This window comes from Danio rerio, chromosome 16 (genome assembly GCF_049306965.1).
Source record: "Danio rerio strain Tuebingen ecotype United States chromosome 16, GRCz12tu, whole genome shotgun sequence".
In the NCBI taxonomy this organism is placed as follows: Eukaryota; Metazoa; Chordata; class Actinopteri; order Cypriniformes; family Danionidae; genus Danio; species Danio rerio.
Genome location: NC_133191.1, coordinates 57,974,049 through 57,995,959, shown reverse-complemented (window position 1 = coordinate 57,995,959; position 21,911 = coordinate 57,974,049). Strand labels below are relative to the sequence as shown.

The 21,911-nt window shown below is 36.9% G+C and overlaps 1 protein-coding gene across 10 annotated transcripts in view; it reads left to right on the top strand.

The window, feature by feature from the left end:
• LOC103908994 (uncharacterized) overlaps nucleotides 1-18,568 on the top strand; it is a 33,518-nt gene extending 14,950 nt beyond the window's left edge. Inside the window, exons 1-14 of one of the 10 annotated variants that reach the window (XR_012391751.1) lie at nucleotides 4,061-4,211; nucleotides 5,348-5,503; nucleotides 5,596-5,748; nucleotides 6,867-7,010; nucleotides 7,151-7,276; nucleotides 8,012-8,122; nucleotides 8,528-8,671; nucleotides 9,177-9,647; nucleotides 9,896-9,990; nucleotides 10,157-10,213; nucleotides 13,577-13,949; nucleotides 14,707-14,871; nucleotides 16,390-17,814; nucleotides 17,901-18,568. Coding sequence is in view for 5 of the 10 variants with exons in the window: in XM_073925538.1 (XP_073781639.1) it covers nucleotides 4,082-4,211; nucleotides 5,348-5,503; nucleotides 5,596-5,748; nucleotides 6,867-7,010; nucleotides 7,151-7,276; nucleotides 8,012-8,122; nucleotides 8,528-8,671; nucleotides 9,177-9,755; nucleotides 9,896-9,990; nucleotides 10,157-10,213; nucleotides 13,577-13,949; nucleotides 14,707-14,871; nucleotides 16,390-16,487 (2,331 nt within the window). In the remaining 5 variants the exon portion in view is untranslated. Of the gene's footprint in view, nucleotides 1-4,060; nucleotides 4,212-5,347; nucleotides 5,504-5,595; nucleotides 5,749-6,866; nucleotides 7,011-7,150; nucleotides 7,277-8,011; nucleotides 8,123-8,527; nucleotides 8,672-9,176; nucleotides 9,756-9,895; nucleotides 9,991-10,156; nucleotides 10,214-13,576; nucleotides 13,950-14,706; nucleotides 14,872-16,389; nucleotides 17,827-17,854 lie in introns of those variants that run through there. The other 9 variants (XR_012391748.1, XR_012391747.1, XM_073925540.1 and 6 more) reach the window with 9 other exon arrangements.
• The last annotated feature ends 3,343 nt before the right edge of the window (nucleotides 18,569-21,911 follow it).

Here is a 21,911-nt window from a genome sequence, read left to right as displayed (position 1 = left end):
TTTCGAGCCCATATATATATAAATATATATTAAAGAATGTTGAAAAATTCAATTTAATTTTCAATTCAGCTTTATTTGTATAGCGCTTTTACAATGTAGATTGTGTCAAAGCAGCTTCACATAAATGGTCTTAGTAACTGGAACAGTGTGGTTCAGGTTTTAGTGTTTAAGTTCAGTTCAGTTCAGTTTAGCTCAGTTCAGTGTGATTTAATCATTACTGAGAAAATAAACAGCCATTGGCTTCTATAGTAGGAACAAAAATACTATGGAAGTCAGGGGCTGTTTTCTTCATCTGTCTAACTTTGTGTTCAACAGAGAAAGGAAACTGGTTTGGATCATATGGAGGATGAGTAAATGACAACTTGCTTCTTGCGGTAAATTGTCACTTTAAAATCCATTTACCATTAATGAAACGATGAGTTATCCTCATACACGCTATCTGATGTGGGCATACCTCTGCTTAAAACTGATTCATTTTTAACTGTCGTGCAGGGGGCCCCACGTCGTCGCGATTTTCAATAATTGAAAATCCAGGAACCGCAATAATCAAACTCTTGGGAACAACTGTGGTCGGAACCAAAGTTCATAGGTCTGTCTTCTCTGAACTCCTCTCAAGCGGTGGACTACTTCATTCTGATTGCTTGCCGCCGAACAGCGTCATAGCCAATGAAGACGCGCCGCTGTTTCTCGCCGCCGGTTCTCGTTAAAAAATGAATGACTTCTGGCTACTTTGACGCTCTGGCCGCTTTCGGTTTGTGATCGCTCCTCAGTTTGTGAAGGATTCCCCGCGTTGTCGCTCCACTCCGCCTCCTTTCCCCGCTCCTCAATTTGTGACATAGATATATACACTAGATATCGCATAGGGACCCTGAGCATGCGTCTATAGCGCCGCCACATTGGTACAGTGCTCCCAGGACAAATGTCATTCAACCGCACTAGTCAAGACTGCGGGACTGTAGCGCTGTCTACGAGTGTAGTAACGAGCAAACAAAGAAAACAAAGCACAAAGGCAGAACATTACATAGGTAAGATTAAGTTGTTTATGTTTTTGTATGTTCTGAAATTTGTGCTAATCAGGTAGCGTTATTGATGATAATACAGTCACTTACTGCATTCATCATGAGGCAAAGCAGCTCCAACTCGCACTAAACACTCGACTTATGCTAGTTTTGTTGAATAAAATCAGCAAACAATGCAAAAGAAATATGACAACGAAATGCTGCGCTGCCAGAAACTTGAAATATTTTCGGCTAGTGAACGAGTCGTTCATAACAGAGATTCATTCACAAACTAATCGCTCCCTCCGTCAGTATGAGCAGTGAAAGCAGGAGAGGAGCTGTGTTTCAGGACACGGATTTGATCAAATTTAACAGGGAGGGTGGATAGTACATTTCTGTCCACACAAACACAAGCTTTTCCATCAATGTAGAAAAGTGATGTAAAATTAAAAATGATATGTATTTTCGTGTGAGGATTATCCGCCTGGACAAAGAGTGTAAATGTAATGAACAGTGTCTGAACACTTAAGCTTAATATAAGTAATCTTCGAAAAGCCTATGGGAAAAAAAAAAAGTTTTATGCTAGCAGCCGATTCGCCTACAAGGTGACGTCATGGTTCCTCCACTCTATAGGAGCACCAGTAGAGCTCACGTGATCCTCTCTCAGCTCGCTCAGAGGCTGCTTGTATTCGTGCTGTATAGACCTACACAGATCTGCGTTTGAAGCAGGTCGCCACCCAGAGCGACAGGCAGCTACAAAATCGCTGCTAGTCTGAATGAGGCAGAAGAGGCAGTGATAAATGTTGGACTATTTATAGTCATAGAGGAGAACACCTCGAATCTTCATCCAATGGAAATAATGAATGTGGCTGTGGTGTGAGAGGAAGAGGTTGTACGTTGGCCTCAGGGAAGTCAAATGTCTTTGCTATGCTAATAGGGATTCTTCTTGCCCTGAAAATCACTTATCTCATCCTCCAAAAAGAGATCATGAAAATTGGTGGTGAAGAATGCTCTGCAAAAGTTCACCGAGTAGATTTAAACTCTTAAGTGTTTAGTGGATGCTCAAATTTACTGATATTTATGTTGTTCCTTCAGCGTTAAGGACTAAATCTCAATCCAGTGTAACGAGTCGCTTACACTTCATGAAAAGGGAAACATTTTCTGGATAATAAGCTTTATTTTTTTTCTCTGTCTCACATTACACTTCATATTGCACAGTAGCAGACATTCTGTTACACACATTCTATATCAACTCTGTGCTACAATTGCGGTTTAACAAAAATTCAACAAGTCAGAAATCTCAAGAAACAGTAAAATGCATTTCTCAAACAGCATTAAAATAAACTCTTTAAAATGTATAAACAAACTCAGGTTGTGTTAAACTGCAGTTCTAGCAGACTGTTTTTATATTAACTCAATGAGAGTGGTGGGAATTGTGTAATGCGAGAACAAGAAAAACAATCACTTAGATTAAAGTTGCTTATCATCGAACACATTTTCTCCTCATTAAGTGTGAGCAACTCGTCACACTGGATTGAGATTTAGTCATTAAAGTTAAATGAACAGCATGGATATCAGTAAGTGCATGCGTGAGCAAAAACCCACTAAACACTTAAGAGTTTCTTTCTTACTCCATGAACTTTTGCAGAGCGTTGAATATCAGTTTCAGCATGAGAGAACAAAATCAGTTGTAAACAGTTTTCATTATAAATGTTTTTGTATTGGTGTAAACCTTTACAATGTTAAATAGATGAAGAAACATTTCAGAGGCCTAATTTTAATGCTGTTTGAGAAATTCTTTATAACGATTGATTTATAACTTGGCATGATTTTTTTCAGTGGTGTTTGAACTTACAGGTTGTATCCTGTTGCTTCAAGGAGATTTAATATGAATGTATTGAATTGATGACTGTACTTCTGCGTGAATGAAAATATTTTCTTGAAGTTATAATAAATGTTATTACAGTTTATTTGTGTTGACGTTCTTGGTCTCTTTTTTAAATCCATTTGTCGTATTAACCTGTGGTAAATTCATTTAACTCATAATTTTAGGTCAACCGTGTAAACGTCTTAGTTGTTACAACAAGCTATATTTAGTTGGTTTAACTCATATTTTAAGGCAACCAGGTAACTTTTTCAGTTATTTTTTTCAACAAACTATTTTTAGTTGAGTTGACAAATCTTTTATTCATATAACTTCGAATTATATTATATCAACTTCTTGAAGCAGTCAAATGGATTAAGTTGTCTTAAATTAGTTTACTCAACAATTTTACACCATTAAGTTGAGTGCACTTACATTTGTAAGTCAACTTAAACTGCTTAAAGAAGTGGATACAACACAAAATATTAGTAAAATTAGTTGAAACAACATAATCACTCAAGTTATTATAACTCATACTTATAATTACAATAAACTCAAAAATTTAAGGCAACCAGGTAACTTTTTAAAGTCAAACTAACAAATCATTTTTTATAGTGCAGGTGCAAAAATGTGCTTTAATGTACTTGAATGTTAAAAATGTGTATCCTACAATACAAGGTTAGTTGTCAAATTAAGATGGAAGATTATTTTAAGTTATTTAATTAGCTTGTTTATGAAGACTGCAGAGTGCTGCATGACAAAAATAGACTGAATAATCCCCCCCCCCCCATTCTTTATGTATAATATTTGTAACATAAAGATTGACTTAAGTAATTATGGTTCGTTTTAATCAAGAAAACCTTTATTTAATCATATAAAGCTTGGGAGCAATTCAATGAGAACAGCCATTTTGAAAAGGTCAAAAAAGCTCTTCCACTGCCTGCAGTGTCATGAAAATCCACAAGAGGGCAAAATACAGGCATCAAACTATACAACAGGGTTTCAAGCAAAATAATGATCAGTATGATATTATACAGATCTTATAAACTTGTGTATTAAATATGATTCGTGCTGCTTTATAGGGTAAAGAAGGTCACATTAACCACATACACTCGCGGAAGACGACGTGTTGCTTGGCAACAGCAGAACGCGTTCTAACGGTTCTACAGGGTCTGCTGACGCGCGTAAACTCGGCTTCAGTAATCTGCAGGAACAAGAAATGAAGGTTGATTGTAAAAGTTGCTCTCGGTCGATAAACACATCGAGCAAAACAGTTGAGCGATTTCAGACGATGTCTACAAGACCTTTCAAGTTTCTAGCAGGAATCGAAAGTTGTAAGACCTTGACGGGTAAGTCCAGACACTAAGAACACGTGTGTTTCATATTTGCCTGTTTTATATTATTAAATGTTTGATACTAAAACTCTAATTTTACTCTCTAGAAATACTTATTTTGGACTCTTACTTACGACCATGCAATATTACACTGCTAAAAATCAATTTGACGGTCTTTTTACAAATGAAAACAGCTTTAAACCGTTTGTGTGTATATTCAGCTGTGTTTGTTTAGCCGAAATATGGCGATCATAACTCCATAACCTGACGGTACACAGAGGTGTTTTCAGAGAATCCTGAATATAAATGCAGATTCAGTGTTTTAGCAAACAACATCAGTCAGTTTAATACAAAAACACCAGAGTAAAATGCAGATAACAATACTTGAGTCAAAGTCAAACTCTTCCTAACGAATATATAATGATTTATAATGTATAATGGTGAAAATGTTCATTTTAATACACGGGCAGCTATACCATACTAATAATGAATGATAATTTAATTGTGCAAACGAGCAAAACTGTGACTCAGGACCCAGGTCTTATGTTGGCAACAGCCAAACACATGACAAATACAGGCCCGGAGTCAGTCTGGTGAAAGAGCTGATTCTTTATTTTTACCAAAATGTAGACCTTTTTGCAGTTTTTGCCTCTTTCATGAGGCTTAAATATTGCATTTTAGTGACATTTTAAGCTGGATTAGCTTGTCGGATGGTCATCATAACCACATCTTTCAATTAACCAAAATATTTCCTAAAGATTTAGAATGATCGGCTTGGTTCAATGGGTTATTTTCACAATTTATGATGATGTAACAGTCAAAATAGGACAGTTGAGCTCATGTATAGGACACCCCCGGCTACAGGCATGAAATATGACAAAGAAACACAAAAACATGAGAATATTATGTTCATGTTTCATTAAGATTATAAACAGACTTGCTACAATAAATTTATTTTAAAAAACACTTGATAATGTTTGATATTTATAATAAGCATTGCTAAGAACTTTGACAATTTAAAAGGTGATTTTCCCAATGTTTGGATTTGGAACTCTCAGATTTTTTCAATTGAAATCTGGTTGAATTAATGACATTAAACATCAGGATTTAGGTTAAGAGTTTATTGTTCGTTGTGTTGTAATCCACATTAGGAGAAAGAAGAGGAATGAAGCGGAAAGCGGATAATGATTTTCAGAGTGTTTCTGGTGAAGGCAAACCGTATGCTCTGAGGAAACGCATCAAACTTTCAGAGATGGAGAACACAAGAGACACAGAGATGACCAGCTATGAGGAGAAAACCAGTTCAGGTGTGTCCTGTCACAGATCAACACTTCAGATCATCTGCCTTGTATTTGTACATTGTAAAAGTTTATGTTTGTTGTGTTGTAATCCACATTAGGAGGAAGAGGAGAGAAACGGAAAGCGGATGATGATTTTCAGAGAGTTTCTGGTGGAGGTAAATCATACGCTCTGCGGAAACGCATCAAAGTTTCAGAGATGGAGAACACAAGAGACACTGAGATGACCAGTTTTCAGGAGAAAACCAGCTCAGGTGTGTTTCCTGCCACAGATCAACACTTCTACAGCTTCATCACCATAATGTGTTACCACTTAAACTTCTGAAACATGAAGCAGCAAGGTTCATACGGTCATGGAAACCTGAAAAAGTCATGGAATTTTGTCATGGCATTTTCCAGGCCTGGAAAGGTTTTGGAAAAGTCATGGAAATTACATTTACATTTAGTCATTATTATTATTATATTTATTATTATTATTATTATTATTATTATTGCTCCATATTTTAAGTGACCTTCTATTGGTCTCACTCAATCACCTGATGTGATTTCGCAGGTAAGAACTTGAGCTTTCGTATGCAGTGAAATGCGAAACACGTGCTTGTATTTCTGGTCTGCTGTATTCGCATGCCTATGAATGTCAGTCTATGGAGAGAAAAGTGCAGCGTGACCGCAGCTTTACAATAGAAGTAGTTTTATCTACTATTACTAGTTTAACAGACTATTAAGATGATCTCAAATTAGTTTGACATATGTCTGTATATTGGAATAAGGTTTAGTTGTTTTTGCCTATTTTCTTGGCCAAAAACACGCTCTCGCATTATTAGTGCTGTGTAAGCATCATCTGTTTTACATAGATATTAAAATAAATTTAAACTATTGTGTGTTTTATGATATGCTGTAATAAATTTTAACGTTTTTTTTATGGTTTACCACATATATGTAGACATTACATTAAACATTAGGTCATGAAAATTGACTTTAAAGTCCTGGAAAACTCATGGAATTTGTACGAACCGTGAAGCAGCATGCAAAGTATTGACTCAGTTAGCTGGTAAATCCAGTGAGCATGGGGATATTTTGGCAAATAGGCAAAAATACATTGTCTGGATCAAAGTGATTGATTTATCTATTATGCCCAAAATTATTCAATTATTATGTTATGATCATGTTTCATTAAGTTCAACACTTTCTACTGTAAACATGTCAGAACTCAATTGTTGATTTGAACTTAATTTGGCCACTTTAAAGGTGATTTTCTCAATCTTTAATTTATTTGAGATCGCAACAGAAATCTGGAATGAAGATATGACAATAAATAAACATGACGATTAATTGAAGAGTTTATTGTTCATTGTGTTGTCATCCACATTAGGAGGAAGAGGAGAGAAGCGGAAAGCAGATGATGCTTTTCAGAGTGTTTCTGGTGGAGGCAAACCATCTGCCCACCGGAAACGCATTAAAGTTACAGAGCTGGAGAACACAAGAGAAGACGCCGACACAGAGGCGTCCAGCTCAGGTCAGCCCACTCTTTATGACTGGAAAATGCTGGAAAACTATTAGCAGTGCTGTCATTTGTTAAATCCCAGAGTAAAATAAACAGCAATTAATGAAAGAACTGATTATTAATAGTTCATTATTGACTGTGATCCACATCAGGAGGAAGAGGAGTGAAGAGGAAAGCGGATGATGATTTGCAGAGTGTTTCTGACAGAGTCAAACCATACGCTCTGCGGAAACGCATCAAAGCTGCAGAGACGTCCAGCGATGAGAACAGCCGCTCAGGTCAGTCTCCCGTCACTCTTCTACAGTTGTATGAGCATATATATGTCAGCTTAAAGGCACAGTGCACGACGACACAAAGCAGCAGAGCTTTTATTATGCCACAGTCCAGCGCGTCTGGTTCTTCAGCTCGTGATCACGTGTGCTGTTTTATCAGACTAAATACATGTTTTGCTTCTGTTATAATGCTGCTCTGTGCTGTCAAATAAAACACAAACATATTAAAACCTCGCTAAACAAACAGAGCAGAAATAGAGGATGTGTGACGTCATTAGCATGAACACACACACTGGCTGTGTCTAAAATCACACACTTCCATACTAAATAGTACATTAAGACAGTATGTGAGCCGAGTAGTATGTCTGACCTCACAGTATTTGTAAAACAGCATGTGAGAAGTACCCGGATGACCTACTACAACTGGAGAGATTCTGAAGTGCGCATCCAGTGGACGCTACACTATCCCATAATGCACCGCGAGAGAATTCCTGAATGGGACTGAATTCATGAATCACTCTTCTAGTGGTTTTTGGAGATTTTAATGGAAAAAGTCTCATAATGCACCTTTAAAACTGTGAATGATGCAGTTTTGTGCAAAGTGTTTCTCAGTAGAGCTTCATGACAAAACATCTGGAAACTATTAGCACTGCTGCCATTTGAACAGATCCCCAAATACAATAAATGCCAATTAATGAAAGAACGGCTCATTAATAATGCATTATTGACTGTAATCCACAGAAGTTCCAAGAGGACAGAAGAGAAAGGCTGGATGTCTAGATCAGGACAGCAGAAATCTGGACACAGTTGCTGCCAAACGAGTGAAAACTGCAGCAGAAGACAGCAGCTCAGGTCAGTGTGCATTATGAGGCTGTAGAGGCGCTATATTGACATATATGATAATATCACAATATTTTAAAGAAAATCCTCATTCATGATTTGATCAAAGCTCTTTTGTGATGTTTTTATTTTCATTTTCATTATCTGTACATTTGTTTTGAGTTATTATTGTGAATATAGTTTGAGTTATTTCAGTCATGTGACTTAAAACTATGAATGTGCGCTCTGATCCGCTAATTCAGTCTATTAATTTAGCTTACTTTTTATTGATCTTTTATCCTCTTACATGTGATTTTCTTAATATTTAGATGTTTGAATCCTCAGATTCCAGATTTTCTGGAATGAAGATATGGCAATAAAAGACATGATGGTTTTCATTTAAGAGTCTATTGTTTGTTGTGTTGTCATCCACATTAGGAGGAAGAGGAGTGAAGCGGAAAGCGGATGATGATTTTCAGAGTGTTTCTGGTGAAGGCAAACCATACGCTCTGAGGAAACGCATCAAAGCTGCAGAGCTGGAGAACACAAGAGACGCCGCCGACACAGAGGCGTCCAGCTCAGGTCAGTCCACTCTTTATGACTGGAAAATGCTGGAAAACTATTAGCACTGCTGCAAATTTTGAGCAATAATAATGCTGTCAATAATGATTGATGGATGAGTAAAGTATTATCATGGAGTCTGAAGCAGAGTAAGGCTAAAAGCAGTGAAGTGAAATCTGAGAAATGCTGAAGCAGTTGCTGATGAGAGACGACAGTGAAGCGGCAGCAGAGCTTTTATTATGCCACAGTTATTCTCATGATCGCTGATGATTTCTCTGCATTTGAGCATTTTTCATGATGTTTGGCAGAATATAAGTACAGGATTCAGCAGAGTATATACTACTGTTAATAAATATAAAAGTCTTACATGATGTGCCTTAAACTGGGAACTATGCAGTATTGTGCAAAGCGTTTCTCAGCAAAGTTTTATGACAGAGTAAAACGTCTAATAATACTAATAATGCGCAATACTAATAATGAAAGAACGGCTCATTAATAATTTATTATTGACTGTAATCCACATCAGCTCTAAGAGGACAGAAGAGAAAGGCTGAATGTCTTGATCAGGACAGCAGAAATCAGGACACTGTGGCTGCCAAACAAATGAAAACAGCAGAGATCCAACATGGCGGCAGCAGCGGCGGGAAAACTGCAGCTGAAAACAGCAGCCCAGCTGAAAACAGCAGCCCAGCTGAAAACAGCAGCTCACCTGAAAACAGCAGCCCAGCTGAAAACAGCAGCTCACCTGAAAACAGCAGCCCAGCTGAAAACAGCAGCTCACCTGAAAACAGCAGCCCAGCTGAAAACAGCAGCTCACCTGAAAACAGCAGCACAGCTGAAAACAGCAGCACAGCTGAAAACAGCAGCTCAGGTGAAAACAGCAGCCCAGCTGAAAACAGCAGCCCAGCTGAAAACAGCAGCCCAGCTGAAAACAGCAGCCCAACTGAAAACAGCAGCCCAACTGAAAACAGCAGCTCAGGTGAAAACAGCAGCTCAGGTGAAAACAGCAGCTCAGCTGAAAACAGCAGCCCAGCTGAAAACAGCAGCTCAGCTGAAAACAGCAGCTCAGCTGAAAACAGCAGCTCAGCTGAAAACAGCAGCTCAGGTCTGTCTTCTGTCATAATGATTTCTGTCTAATCTGCAGTCGGGTTTTGGATTTTTTTTTATAGTTTTACAGAAATATCTCAGGATTAGAGCAGAACACTCACAGAAATAATGTCATAAATGTGATTCACTTTACTCCAGGATCTATACTTGACAAATATGTGCTTGGAGAGAAGCTGGGACAGGGAAACGGTGGCACTGTCTATCTGGCTACACGGAAATCTGACGGCCAGAAGGTAACGGTCACTTCAACTCTGCAGTGGTCTTTGTGTGTGTGTGTGTGTGTGTGTGTGTGTGTGTGTGTGTGTGTGTGTGTGTGTGTGTGTGTGTGTGTGTTTTATGCAGGTCAGATCAGACATCTCTCTGGCTTAAATAAGTTTTGACTTTATGCTTTCTTTGCAGGTTGCCATAAAAGTTGTGAATAAGGACTTAAGGAGTTTCGGATACTGGTACACTATGGTAAGTATGCATACTCTACTGAAAATATATGAAGAGAACAGATGACCTCCATGTTTAGTCATTTTGAGATGTCGTGTGTTTTTATTTACATGCTTTATGGAAATGGCTGAAACTGCACGTGTTTAGTCATTTCCAGAAATCTTGTTTGTACTGAGAATATTACAGAGTTTCTGGAAATGTCTAGAACTGGGGGTTATCTGTTTCTGCAGATGAACTGTGGAGCACAAAACCAGTCATAATGTCCAGAAACTGAGATTTGCGTATCATCTGAGAGATCAATAAAGAGGCTTTTTGATAATGTTTGCTTTGTTAGAACAATATTGATGGAGATGCGGCTGTTTGACAATCTGGAACATGAAGAAAATCTTAATATTGGGAAAATCAGCTTTAAAGTTAATAACTTAAACTACATTTCACATTTCCATGTAAACTCCTTCTCCTCAGTCTCTTTATTAATCTGGGGTCGCCACAGCGGAATGATCCACCAAATTATCCAGCATATGTTTTACAAAGGGGATGCCCTTCCAGCTGTAGCCATCACTGGGAAACACCCATACACACTCATTCACACACATAAATACACGACAGACAATTTAGCTTACCCAATTCACCTGTACCGCATGTCTTTGGACTGTGGGAGAAACCAGAGCACCCGGAGGAAACCCACGCGAATGCAGGGAGAACATGCAAACTCCACACAGAAACGCCAACTGACCCAGCCGGGGGTCGAACCCGCGACCTTTTTACTGTGAGGTGATTGTTCTACCCACTGCCCCACATCAGATCAATAAGAAATGCACAAATTATATATTGAAACCAAATCTTTACGTAATTGAAGTCCAGGGTCCCCGCGGGTCTTTAAAAAGTCTTGAAACGTCTTAAATAAAATTTCAGATTTTTTCGATTTGTAATTTTCCATAAGGAGGTCTTAAATTTCATGTGGGATCTTAAGTTTCATGTCTGACTCGTCATTTTTATTAGATTTTTTCAACCGCAATTTGACCAGCGCAACATTTGGGGGCAGCACTTCGTGGGTGCAACCTGCATCATTCTATAGGTGACATACGAGTAAGTGATTGATGAAAGCGTTGTGTTGTTGGTTCGCCACCTCGGCATTTTGCGAAATCGCAAGCATGGGCAAATGTTTGTTTGATGACAATTGGTTGGAGGACGAAAAGTATCAGGGGTGGCTAAAAAACTGCCAGAAATCATGAAGGGAAGTGTGCTTTATGTTAAAAGACGATAAAACTGGGGACAATGTGCCATAAAGCGCTCTATTCACACATGAAAGCAGAGAAGCACAAGAAGTATGTCGCAGGCAAGTAGTTTGCCCATAAGTATGTTCTCATCGAGCACTTCGACCTCTCAGCCTTTCACAAGGCCGTCCACTTCAAGCAATGCCTTCAGCAGCTTTGCGAATGTAGCTGCACTTAAGGCCGAAATACTGTGGGTGTTTCAAACCGTAAGCTGCCACCACTCGTACAAAGTTTTCGCATCCCTTTGACCTGTCTTGAGCGTGGCTCTGGTGAGTTTTGCTAATGCTTCAACACATCATTCTGTGTAGTCACACTGAACATTTTCCTGTTGTGTTTTTTGTTTAGGTCAGGGGTCAGCAACCCGCGGCTCTAGAGCCGCATGCGGCTCTTTAGCGCTGCCCTTGTGGCTCCCTGGAGCTTTTTCAAAAATGTTTGAAAATGCAAAAAGATGGGGGAGGTTAATATATTTTTTTGTTTTAATATGATTTCTATAGGAGGACAAACATTATTAACATTTTCAAATGCTGTCAAAGTGTGTAGAATTAATATTTAATTTCAACATTTCTGTCAACGAAGATTTGCGTCATAGCCTGCGACACACGTTTCTATCAGCAGGGTGGGATGCCAGGCAAGTGGCTGTTGTAAACAAACCAGGAGATTATAAAGCATGGAAAACCGTTCAAAGATGGTATGACATATTAGAACACCTATTTGCAAACTTTAAAAACAAAACCAAGATAATTCAAAAAAATAAAGATATACCTTTCTCCACTAAGACAGTGAAGGAAAGGGCTATTAAAATGGTAGGTAATATCACCGATCAGCAAACCAAGGACATTAATTCAGTGCCAGCATACTCAATTGCCTGTGATGTGACCGATATTCAACGCGCTTTTATGCAGGTATGTGAACTCTGATGGGCTGCAAGAAGAAGTGATCAAATTAATAACACTAAAAGACAAGAGGCTGTGCTGAAGTGTTTTAATGACAACAAATTTAATTTAATCTAAGCTATTTAATCATGAAGGCTCATTATGTATTTGTAGCCAATTTAGTCATTTTGATAGTAGGCTAATATAGATACATACAGCATGTGTTTCCTTCATAAGGCTTATATAAGGCTTTACATTTTTTGTGGCTCCAGACATATTTGTTTTTTGTTATTTTTGGTCCAATATGGCTCTTTCAACATTTTGGGTTGCCGACCCCTGGTTTAGGTAAAGTCTTCAATTTTCCTCTTAGAGGATTTTAAAAGGTCTTAAAAGTTATTAAATTTCCTGTTAAATATGTGCAGATACCCTGAAGTCATCATTTTGAGTTTTCCCCAAAATATATCTGCGTGACAAAAGACTGGTTTTGTTGTCCAGGGTCACATGTAGTGTTGAATTTGAGGTAATATGTGAAAATAGCTCTGTTTCCATCCACCTGTTTCATGCGCATTTAGGATTATCACATAAACAAAGCTTTATGAAAACGCCAAGATGCACATACATGTTCTCATGCACATAATTGACTAAGAGAAAATTTGATTCCAGAGGAAATAATGTGCAAAAACTAGTTTAGAAGCATTTTTACCAAATAAATTCCAGCATGCACTTAAAAACAGTAATGTGATTGTGTTATAAGACATGATGATATAAATGTGTGTTTGAGGGTTTTTGCGTCAGTAATGTTGGTTTGCAGCTTTCCATTGTTGCAGATCTGAAATGTTGTTCTGCTGATTGTAAAAGGCCTCAGCCCTCTAGTATCATTCTCTAGTATCAGGCCTTCTTCTAGTATCATTCCCTCCAGAATAGTCTTGAGCATCTGTCTGTGCTCCCGTCTCACGTCTCCAAAAGCCACCGCATTCACCGTGTTCATTTCGTTTGGTCTTCTTAAGCGAAACTCATTTCTCTGACTGATATTTGCCGCCAGTTTGTAAGGCAGTGATGATTTTGTTCTCTTTGACTCATTGATGGAAACGCTGCTTTATTCGTGAATCTTTATTTGTGTTGCGCATAAATGTAATCTGCATCTTTATATGGAAACACAGCTAGTGACACATTATAATGTCATTTATATATTTGACACTCACATCAAACCTTTTCCTGACTTGATTTTTCTCTAGAATGGACGTACTATCCCGGAAGCATATCATATGATGGTCCTCAAGGAACCTCCGCTCTGCCCGCACATCATTGAGCTGTACGAGTACGCCATGGAGGGAAGGAATAACTACCTGGTCATGGAGTACGCGTCCTCGTACATAACCTTGGATAAATTCATCAGGAAGAACAATGGCCTCCTGAGTGAGAGTGTTGCGCGGCAGCTGATCATGCAGCTCATTATCGCAACACAGCGCTGCCTTGAGCATGGCATAGAACATGAGTCCATACATAAAGAAAACATCCTGGTCAATCCAAAGACCCTGCAGCTCAAGCTGATTGATTTTGGCAACAGTTATTATACTCAAAAAGGCTACTGGAGATCCCCCTATCTTGGTGAGTTGCCTTTTAAGTGCTGCTTATTAAAGGGAAAGTTCACATAAAAATGAAGATAGTTTTAGTAATGAATAACTCTCATGTCGTCCTGAACATCTGAGACCCCTGAACACAAATGAAGATATTTAAGATGAAATCTGAGAGCTCTATAGACAGCAAGGGTCTATAAAAGGACCCTAAAGCATCCTCAAAACAGACCGTATGCCTTTAGTGGTTCAATCAGAGCATTATCAGACTCTGAGAATACTTTTATTTCCACATAAAGCTAAAATAACGACTTTATTGAACAGGTTCTCATCCTCAGTGTCAGTATATTGCGCACAATCAGGACAGCTTTGAGGCTTTCACGCATGTTGCTCTCAGTTGCACTGCTGATGTATCATCTCGGATGCGCCTGTGCTTTCTTCCAATCAGAGGAGGACATCAGCGGTGTACGCCACTACACAGAGCTCTTCTGAGTGTGCGCAATATACTGACACTGAGGACAACAAACTGTTCAATAAAGTCATGATTTTCAGTTAAACTACTGAAGGCAAATATTGTCAGAGAGCTCTCGTGTTTCTTCTAAAACATCTTCATTTGTGTTCAGAAGCTGAGCGTGGGTCTCAGGGGTTTAGGACGACGTGAGGCTGAGTAATTAATAACAATTACTTTTTTGGGTGAACTGACCCTTCATCTGTAATCTCCTGTGTATGTATGGCAATGTCAAGAGGGCAAAGATATTGTAATTACTAACATGAAAATCTCTACCTTGCAGGAGTAACGAGATACCGTCTACAGGAGGGGGAACCCTACAGATCCATTCGTTTTGCTGTTGATTCACATGTCATGGCTGTTTTACTAATGCTGTCCTATATGGTCAATGGATATTTCCCTTACTCCAGATATAAACGTCCACGATTTCACCCCAGATTGTCAGCAGGTGAGAAAACAGCACTACACATGGTGCAGCTCATGGGTGTCGCTAGGCCTCTTATTTTCACTCAGCCCCCCTAAAGGTTTTGGGATTTACTCATGAATGGTCCACAGCTAAATTATCGCCTCAGTCCCCTTTCAATTTCATATGAAAACGGCAGCAGACTTCAGCTCCTCCGTTTTTAACTCATTTTTCATTTAATCAGCAAAGCCGTTCCGAGTGAGAGCAGAAGCTGTGTGTTTATCGGTAGACTGGTATAATATCAGCATGTTTGCAGTTCTTTGCTGTAGAAACTCTTGTATCACTTGTACCCCAATCGGGTTTCCCATCTACTATTTCCTCAGCGCTCCTCTCATCATCACAGCTGTTTCCTCCAGCGAACATGTAACTCTTAACCAACATTTCACTATGTTATTTCAAAATGAACTCTGAATATAAAACACATGACGGTGCATGTGGCATTAACTACAGCACACCTTCATGCACAGAAGCACTCAGTGAATGCACTCATTTTACCTGCACGTCATGTGACATCATCGGACTCAAATTAATTTCTGATTTTGACTTATATTATGATTATGAAACATGTAAATTAGCCTGTATTATTTTTATATGTTTATATTTAGGCCATTGTGAATGAGAAAAGTAAAATGTACTGGAGTATAGAAAGTGGTTTGTACCACAGTAAACAGGTGTGTTGAGCCGATTTCACTCATCCAGAACTCAAATGGCTCTGCCTGCCTATGAAATACAGTGGAATACTGCTAGTTTAGTATACAACCCTGCCATATTAGTCTGTCTTCATGTGTATTCATTTTAAATTATTACTTAAAATGTGTTTATCAGGCCAATATGTATAACAGTTGGACAGGAAACAGCTGGACATCATGTCTGTAAATAAAAGCTGTCAGATTAGATGCACAATTTATTGTCTTTTTTACTATAATTTTCCATAAAATTCATAAATAACATTATTTATTTTAAAAACAAATAAATGCACAATTAAATAGCAATTTTCATACAAGTGCTGTATAGTCAGTAGACTGCCGCATGCTAAAGGATTTTAAATGCAGAGGCAAAAGCACACAGTAATGCAATGATAATCCCACTTATTACATGGTCATTTTCCAAATTAAAGTAGTATTGCAGCACAATATTTGACTAAATCTCCGTCTGATATGACTCGTCGTGTGTTTGATATTATAGCTCATAGTAACATGTGTTAGCTTCATCATCTCGTATTTGCGAGTTGGTTGATCCCCATTGGCTCCAGATGAAGCACACGTCCAATGAAAGCTTCAGCGATGGTCACCGAGTTGGTTACTGCTAATGTTTGAGTGTGGCGCATTCATCTGGAACTGTGCTAATAACTGACTGAAACTAACTGTGTATTTAATGATTTTATTGGACGACTTCCAGCCAATCAGAATCAAGAATTTCACCAGACCATTGAATAAATCTCTGTGTTGTGTCATCATCAAGAGCATCCATGACTAACATGTTCTCTCTTTACTATTTCTGCAGAATGCAAGGATCTTCTTCGGTGGATAATCAGTTACCACCCTCGAACAGGACCTGTTTTAGAGGAGATTATAGAGCACAAGTGGTTCAGCATGACGTAGAGCCCATCAGCAGCAGGAAACAGGTTTTATACTTCCATTTACGTCAGATTGTTTTGCTGTTTTCCGCTTCTGCTTCCCAAATTCTGCACTTCCTCCTGCGAGTGTTGCAGTCAGAGCTGCATGTAAATGAGGGCCGGTTGAAGCGTCCCTATTGGTCCACCAGCTCTAGACCGACAGCTCCTCCTTTAGCCAATCAGGTGAGGAAGGAAGCTGATGTCAGTCTAATGGCGGCCGATGCGCACAGGCGACGCCGGAGATTGAGTGTTAGCGCTAATCCTCAGCTGGGGTAGAATGTGTCTGCGGCAGGACAGCATTAATCGTTTGAAATAAGTAAAGGAAAGCAGGTTCATTCACGTTTAGACAGGACGTAGTGTTTTATATGAACTGGGTTAGCACCGACTGTAGAGTAAATAGTCATATTAAGGGAAATAATCACAGATTAATAAATGAAACTGCTGGAAAGGGGGATTTATTAGCATACTGGTGTGGTTTATTTCTCTAGCTGTAGGATTAATAGTAAACGGTAAAGTCTGTGTATTATTACTGTAGTGCGTCAATACTTTATAAAGACAGGAAGCCTGGTTTAGACAGTGCTCGTAGCTCTAACGGGACTTTAGGCAGGTTTAAGTGAGATAAGCGCATATAACAGGGGCGTCGTGGGCCGGTTTTGAAGGCGTTTTCTCTTTAACAGATAGGATAGGGTGGTGTAGATGGCGCTGACGGGGCAGGATTATATGGGCCGATACGCTAGATATAAGAGCCTCCTGCCACAGACAGATTTTAGCCCAGCTGTGGATTTGTCAGATCTGATGAGGATTATTTCTAGTGCTGCTGCTCTCATCTTTCTGCTTTCTTCTTCTTTCACTTGTTCTCCAAGCGAGCGCTGGATTTCTGCAGATTAGCTTTAACATAAACCAGCAGCTCAAATAGTTTAATTTTAACCGCAGGGTTTGGTAAATAACAGCATTTTAGTCAAGACTGGGGGATTTAGATAGTGTTTATGGACACAAGTGTAGTTTAGAGTTGGACTTTGTAATAGATTTATTGATATTATTAAGCTTATTGATAATGTTGTGGAAATCCTGTGCTCGTTTGTAGAAATTCATTGGTCCTCATTGATGAAACATTTGTAAATATCAGAGTAAGTTAGTGATAGATAAAGGGTGGATAGATAATCGGGTTCGTTAATATAGAGGAATATTTATCTTTCATTAATGAGGCCAAATCTCACCTCTTTCTTTCTTTTTCTGCTTTTTCTGCTTTCCCAGTTCCTCTAAACATTTTGTTTTAGGATTAGGGTGTTTGTTAGGGTTAGGGTTGGGTTAGGGTGTTTGTTAGGGTAAGGGTTGGGTTAGGGTGTTTGTTAGGGTAAGGGTTGGGTAAGGGTGTTTGTTAGGGTTAGGGTTGGGTTAGGCCTTTATTTTGAAGGGTAAGGGTGTTTGTTAGGGTTAGGGTTGGGTTAGGCCTTTATTTTGAAGGAAGGGTTAGGGCTGGGGTGTTTGTTAGGGTAAGGTTGGGTCAGGTTAGGGTTTGGTTAGGATTAGGTTTGGGTTAGGCTTTTGTTTTTAGGGTTAGTTATTCATTGTTTTGCTTTATTTCTGGTTTCTTTAGTTTCTCCTGTCTGTCCTCTTCTCCATCTCTGTTGTGTGAGCACTGCACAGATTGTTATTTAAGAGCGATTGTTAATTATTATACACTTCTCTGTCCTCGCCTGTGGGGATTGGTCGCCATTAGAGTGACGTCAGCTTCCCTCCTCGCCTGATTGGCTGGAGGAGGAGCAGTTAATCTAGAGCTAATGGACCAATGGGGATGCTTCAGTCGGCCCTCATTTGCATGCAGCTCTGACTGCGACACTCGCTGGAGGAAGTGCACGATGTGGGAAGCAGAAGCGGAAAACAGCATCATGTCAGAAAACAATGGAAGTATGAACTCCTGATGATGTTATTTCGTCACTGACCACATGTGTGCTGCTCTTCCTATCATTTCTGTGAAATTGAGACTATGACCCCTATGGAGTGTGTTGAAGCTGTTTTCTGTTGATCAAACTGTAAACTATTGTCTTCAATAAACTGTATCTCTGACTCCTGCTCTTTGTTCATCACTCCACAGACCTAAGCTTTTCTCTCATCATGTGCTGCAGATGATGTGATAATACAAGTGATTTGATTTGATACAAAACGATACGTCAAATATGTTTTTTTAACTGCAGACTCAATTTAGCCTTCATATAACAACATCATGTAATGTTTAAAGCTCATTGCCTTGCCATTTGTAGGATAATATGACACACTCCCCACATCATTCTTTAAAACGGTGTTCAACTGTCTAGAAATGGATCTCCTAACAGTGGTAAATGCTTCACTTCTCTCAGGGACTTTTCCAAACATACCCATAACTGCAAAGAGCATCCTTAATATCACCCTATCATTGAAAAAAAGGTGTTTTTAAGCAAGTTAACACGTTCTTAAGCTGCAAGGGGTGTTTAGACAGTGTTCAATCTGGTTTCAAAGCACACCACAGTACAAAGAGCGCTCTTATAAGGATAATCAATGACAATCGCCACAATATGGATTCAGGTAAACTAACAGGGCTGGTACTGCTCGATCTCAGTGCTGCGTTTGACACTGCGATTACAGTTTACTTCTGTTTTAGAATTGAAAGATTTTACAATGTTTTAAGACTAGAATTGTAAGATTTTACAATGTTTTAAGACTTCAGGATTGTAAGATTTTACAATGTTTTAAGACTTTAGGATTGTAAGATTTTACAATGTTTTAAGACTTTAGGATTGTAAGATTTTACAATGTTTTAAGACTATAGGATTGTAAGATTTTACAATGTTTTAAGGTTTTACAATTGTAAGATTTTAAAGTGTTTTAAGACTTTAGGATTGTAAATATTTTACAATGTTTAAAGACTAGAATTGTAAGATTTTACAATGTTTTAAGGTTTTACAATTGTAAGATTTTAAAGTGTTTTAAGACTTAAGGATTGTAAGATTTTACAATGTTTTAAGACTAGAATTGTAAGATTTTACAATGTTTTAAGACTTTAGGATTGTAAGATTTTACAATGTTTTAAGGTTTTACAATTGTAAGATTTTAAAGTGTTTTAAGACTTAAGGATTGTAAGATTTTACAATGTTTTAAGACTAGAATCGTAAGATTTTACAATGTTTTAAGACTTTAGGATTGTAAGATTTTACAATGTTTAAAGACTAGAATTGTAAGATTTTACAATGTTTTAAGACTTTAGGATTGTAAGATTTTACAATGTTTTAAGGTTTTACAATTGTAAGATTTTAAAGTGTTTCAAGACTTTAGGATTGTAAGATTTTACAATGTTTAAAGACTAGAATTGTAAGATTTTACAATGTTTTAAGACTTTAGGATTGTAAGATTTTACAATGTTTTAAGACTTTAGGATTGTAAGATTTTACAATGTTTTAAAACTAGAATTGTAAGATTTTACAATGTTTTAAGACTTTAGGATTGTAAGATTTTACAATGTTTTAAGACTTTAGGATTGTAAGATTTTACAATGTTTTAAGACTTTAGGATTGTAAGATTTTACAATGTTTTAAGATTAGAATTGTAAGATTTAAAATTTTTTAAGACTTTAGGGTTGTAAGAATTTACAATGTTTTAAGGTTTTAGAATCGTAAGATTTAAAATGTTTTTAAGACTTTAGGATTGTAAGATTTTACAATGTTTTAAAACTAGAATTGTAAGATTTTACAATGTTTTAAGACTTTAGAATTGTAAGATTTTACAATGTTTTAAGGTTTTACAATTGTAAGATTTTATAGTGTTTTAAGACTTTAGGATTGTAAGATTTTACAATGTTTAAAGACTAGAATTGTAAGATTTTACAATGTTTTAAGACTTTAGGATTGTAAGATTTTACAATGTTTTAAGACTATAGGATTGTAAGATTTTACAATGTTTTAAGGTTTTACAATTGTAAGATTTTAAAGTGTTTTAAGACTTTAGGATTGTAAGATTTTACAATGTTTTAAGGTTTTACAATTGTAAGATTTTAAAGTGTTTTAAGACTTTAGGATTGTAAGATTTTACAATGTTTTAAGACTAGAATTGTAAGATTTTACAATGTTTTAAGACTTTAGGATTGTAAGATTTTACAATGTTTTAAGACTAGAATTGTAACATTTTACAATGTTTTAAGACTTTAGGATTGTAAAATTTTACAATGTTTAAAGACTAGAATTGTAAGATTTTACAATGTTTTAAGACTTTAGGATTGTAAGATTTTACAATTTTTTAAGGTTTTACAATTGTAAGATTTTAAAGTGTTTTAAGACTTAGGGATTGTAAGATTTTACAATGTTTTAAGACTAGAATCGTAAGATTTTACAATGTTTAAAGACTAGAATTGTAAGATTTTACAATGTTTTAAGACTTCAGGATTGTAAGATTTTACAATGTTTTAAGACTTTAGGATCGTGAGATTTTAAAATGTTTTAAGACTTTAGGATTGTAAGATTTTACAATGTTTTAAGACTTTAGGATTGTAAGATTTTACAATGTTTTAAGGTTTTACACTTGTAAGATTTTAAAGTGTTTTAAGACTTTAGGATTTACAATGTTTTAAGACTAGAATTGTAAGATTTTACAATGTTTTAAGACTTTAGGATTGTAAGATTTTACAATGTTTTAAGACTAGAATTTTAAGATTTAAAATGTTTTAAGACTTTAGGATTGTAAGAATTTACAATGTTTTAAGGTTTAGAATCGTATGATTTAAAATGTTTTAAGACTTTAGGGTTGTAAGAATTTACAATGTTTTAAGGTTTTAGAATCGTAAGATTTAAAATGTTTTAAGACTTTAGGATTGTAAGATTTTACAATGTTTTAAGACTTTAGGATTGTAAGATTTTACAATGTTTTAAGACTTTAGGATTGTAAGATTTTACAATGTTTTAAGACTTTAGGATTGTAAGATTTTACAATGTTTTAAGACTTTAGGATTGTAAGATTTTACAATGTTTTAAGACTAAAATTGTAAGATTTTACAATGTTGTTTTAAGACTAGAATCGTAAGATTTTTCAATGTTTTAAGACTTTGGGATTGTAAGATTTTACAATGTTTAAGACTTTAGGATTGTAAGATTTTACAATGTTTTAAGACTAGAATTATAAGATTTTATAATGTTTTAAGACTTTACAATTGTAAGATTTTACAATGTTTTAAGACTAGAATCGTAAGATTTTACAATGTTTTAAGACTTTAGGATTGTAAGATTTTACAATGTTTTAAGACTAGAATTGTAAGAATTTACAATGTTTTAAGGTTTTAGAATCGTAAGATTTAAAATGTTTTAAGACTTTAGGATTGTAAGATTTTACAATGTTTTAAGACTTTAGGATTGTAAGATTTTACAATGTTTTAAGGTTTTACAATTGT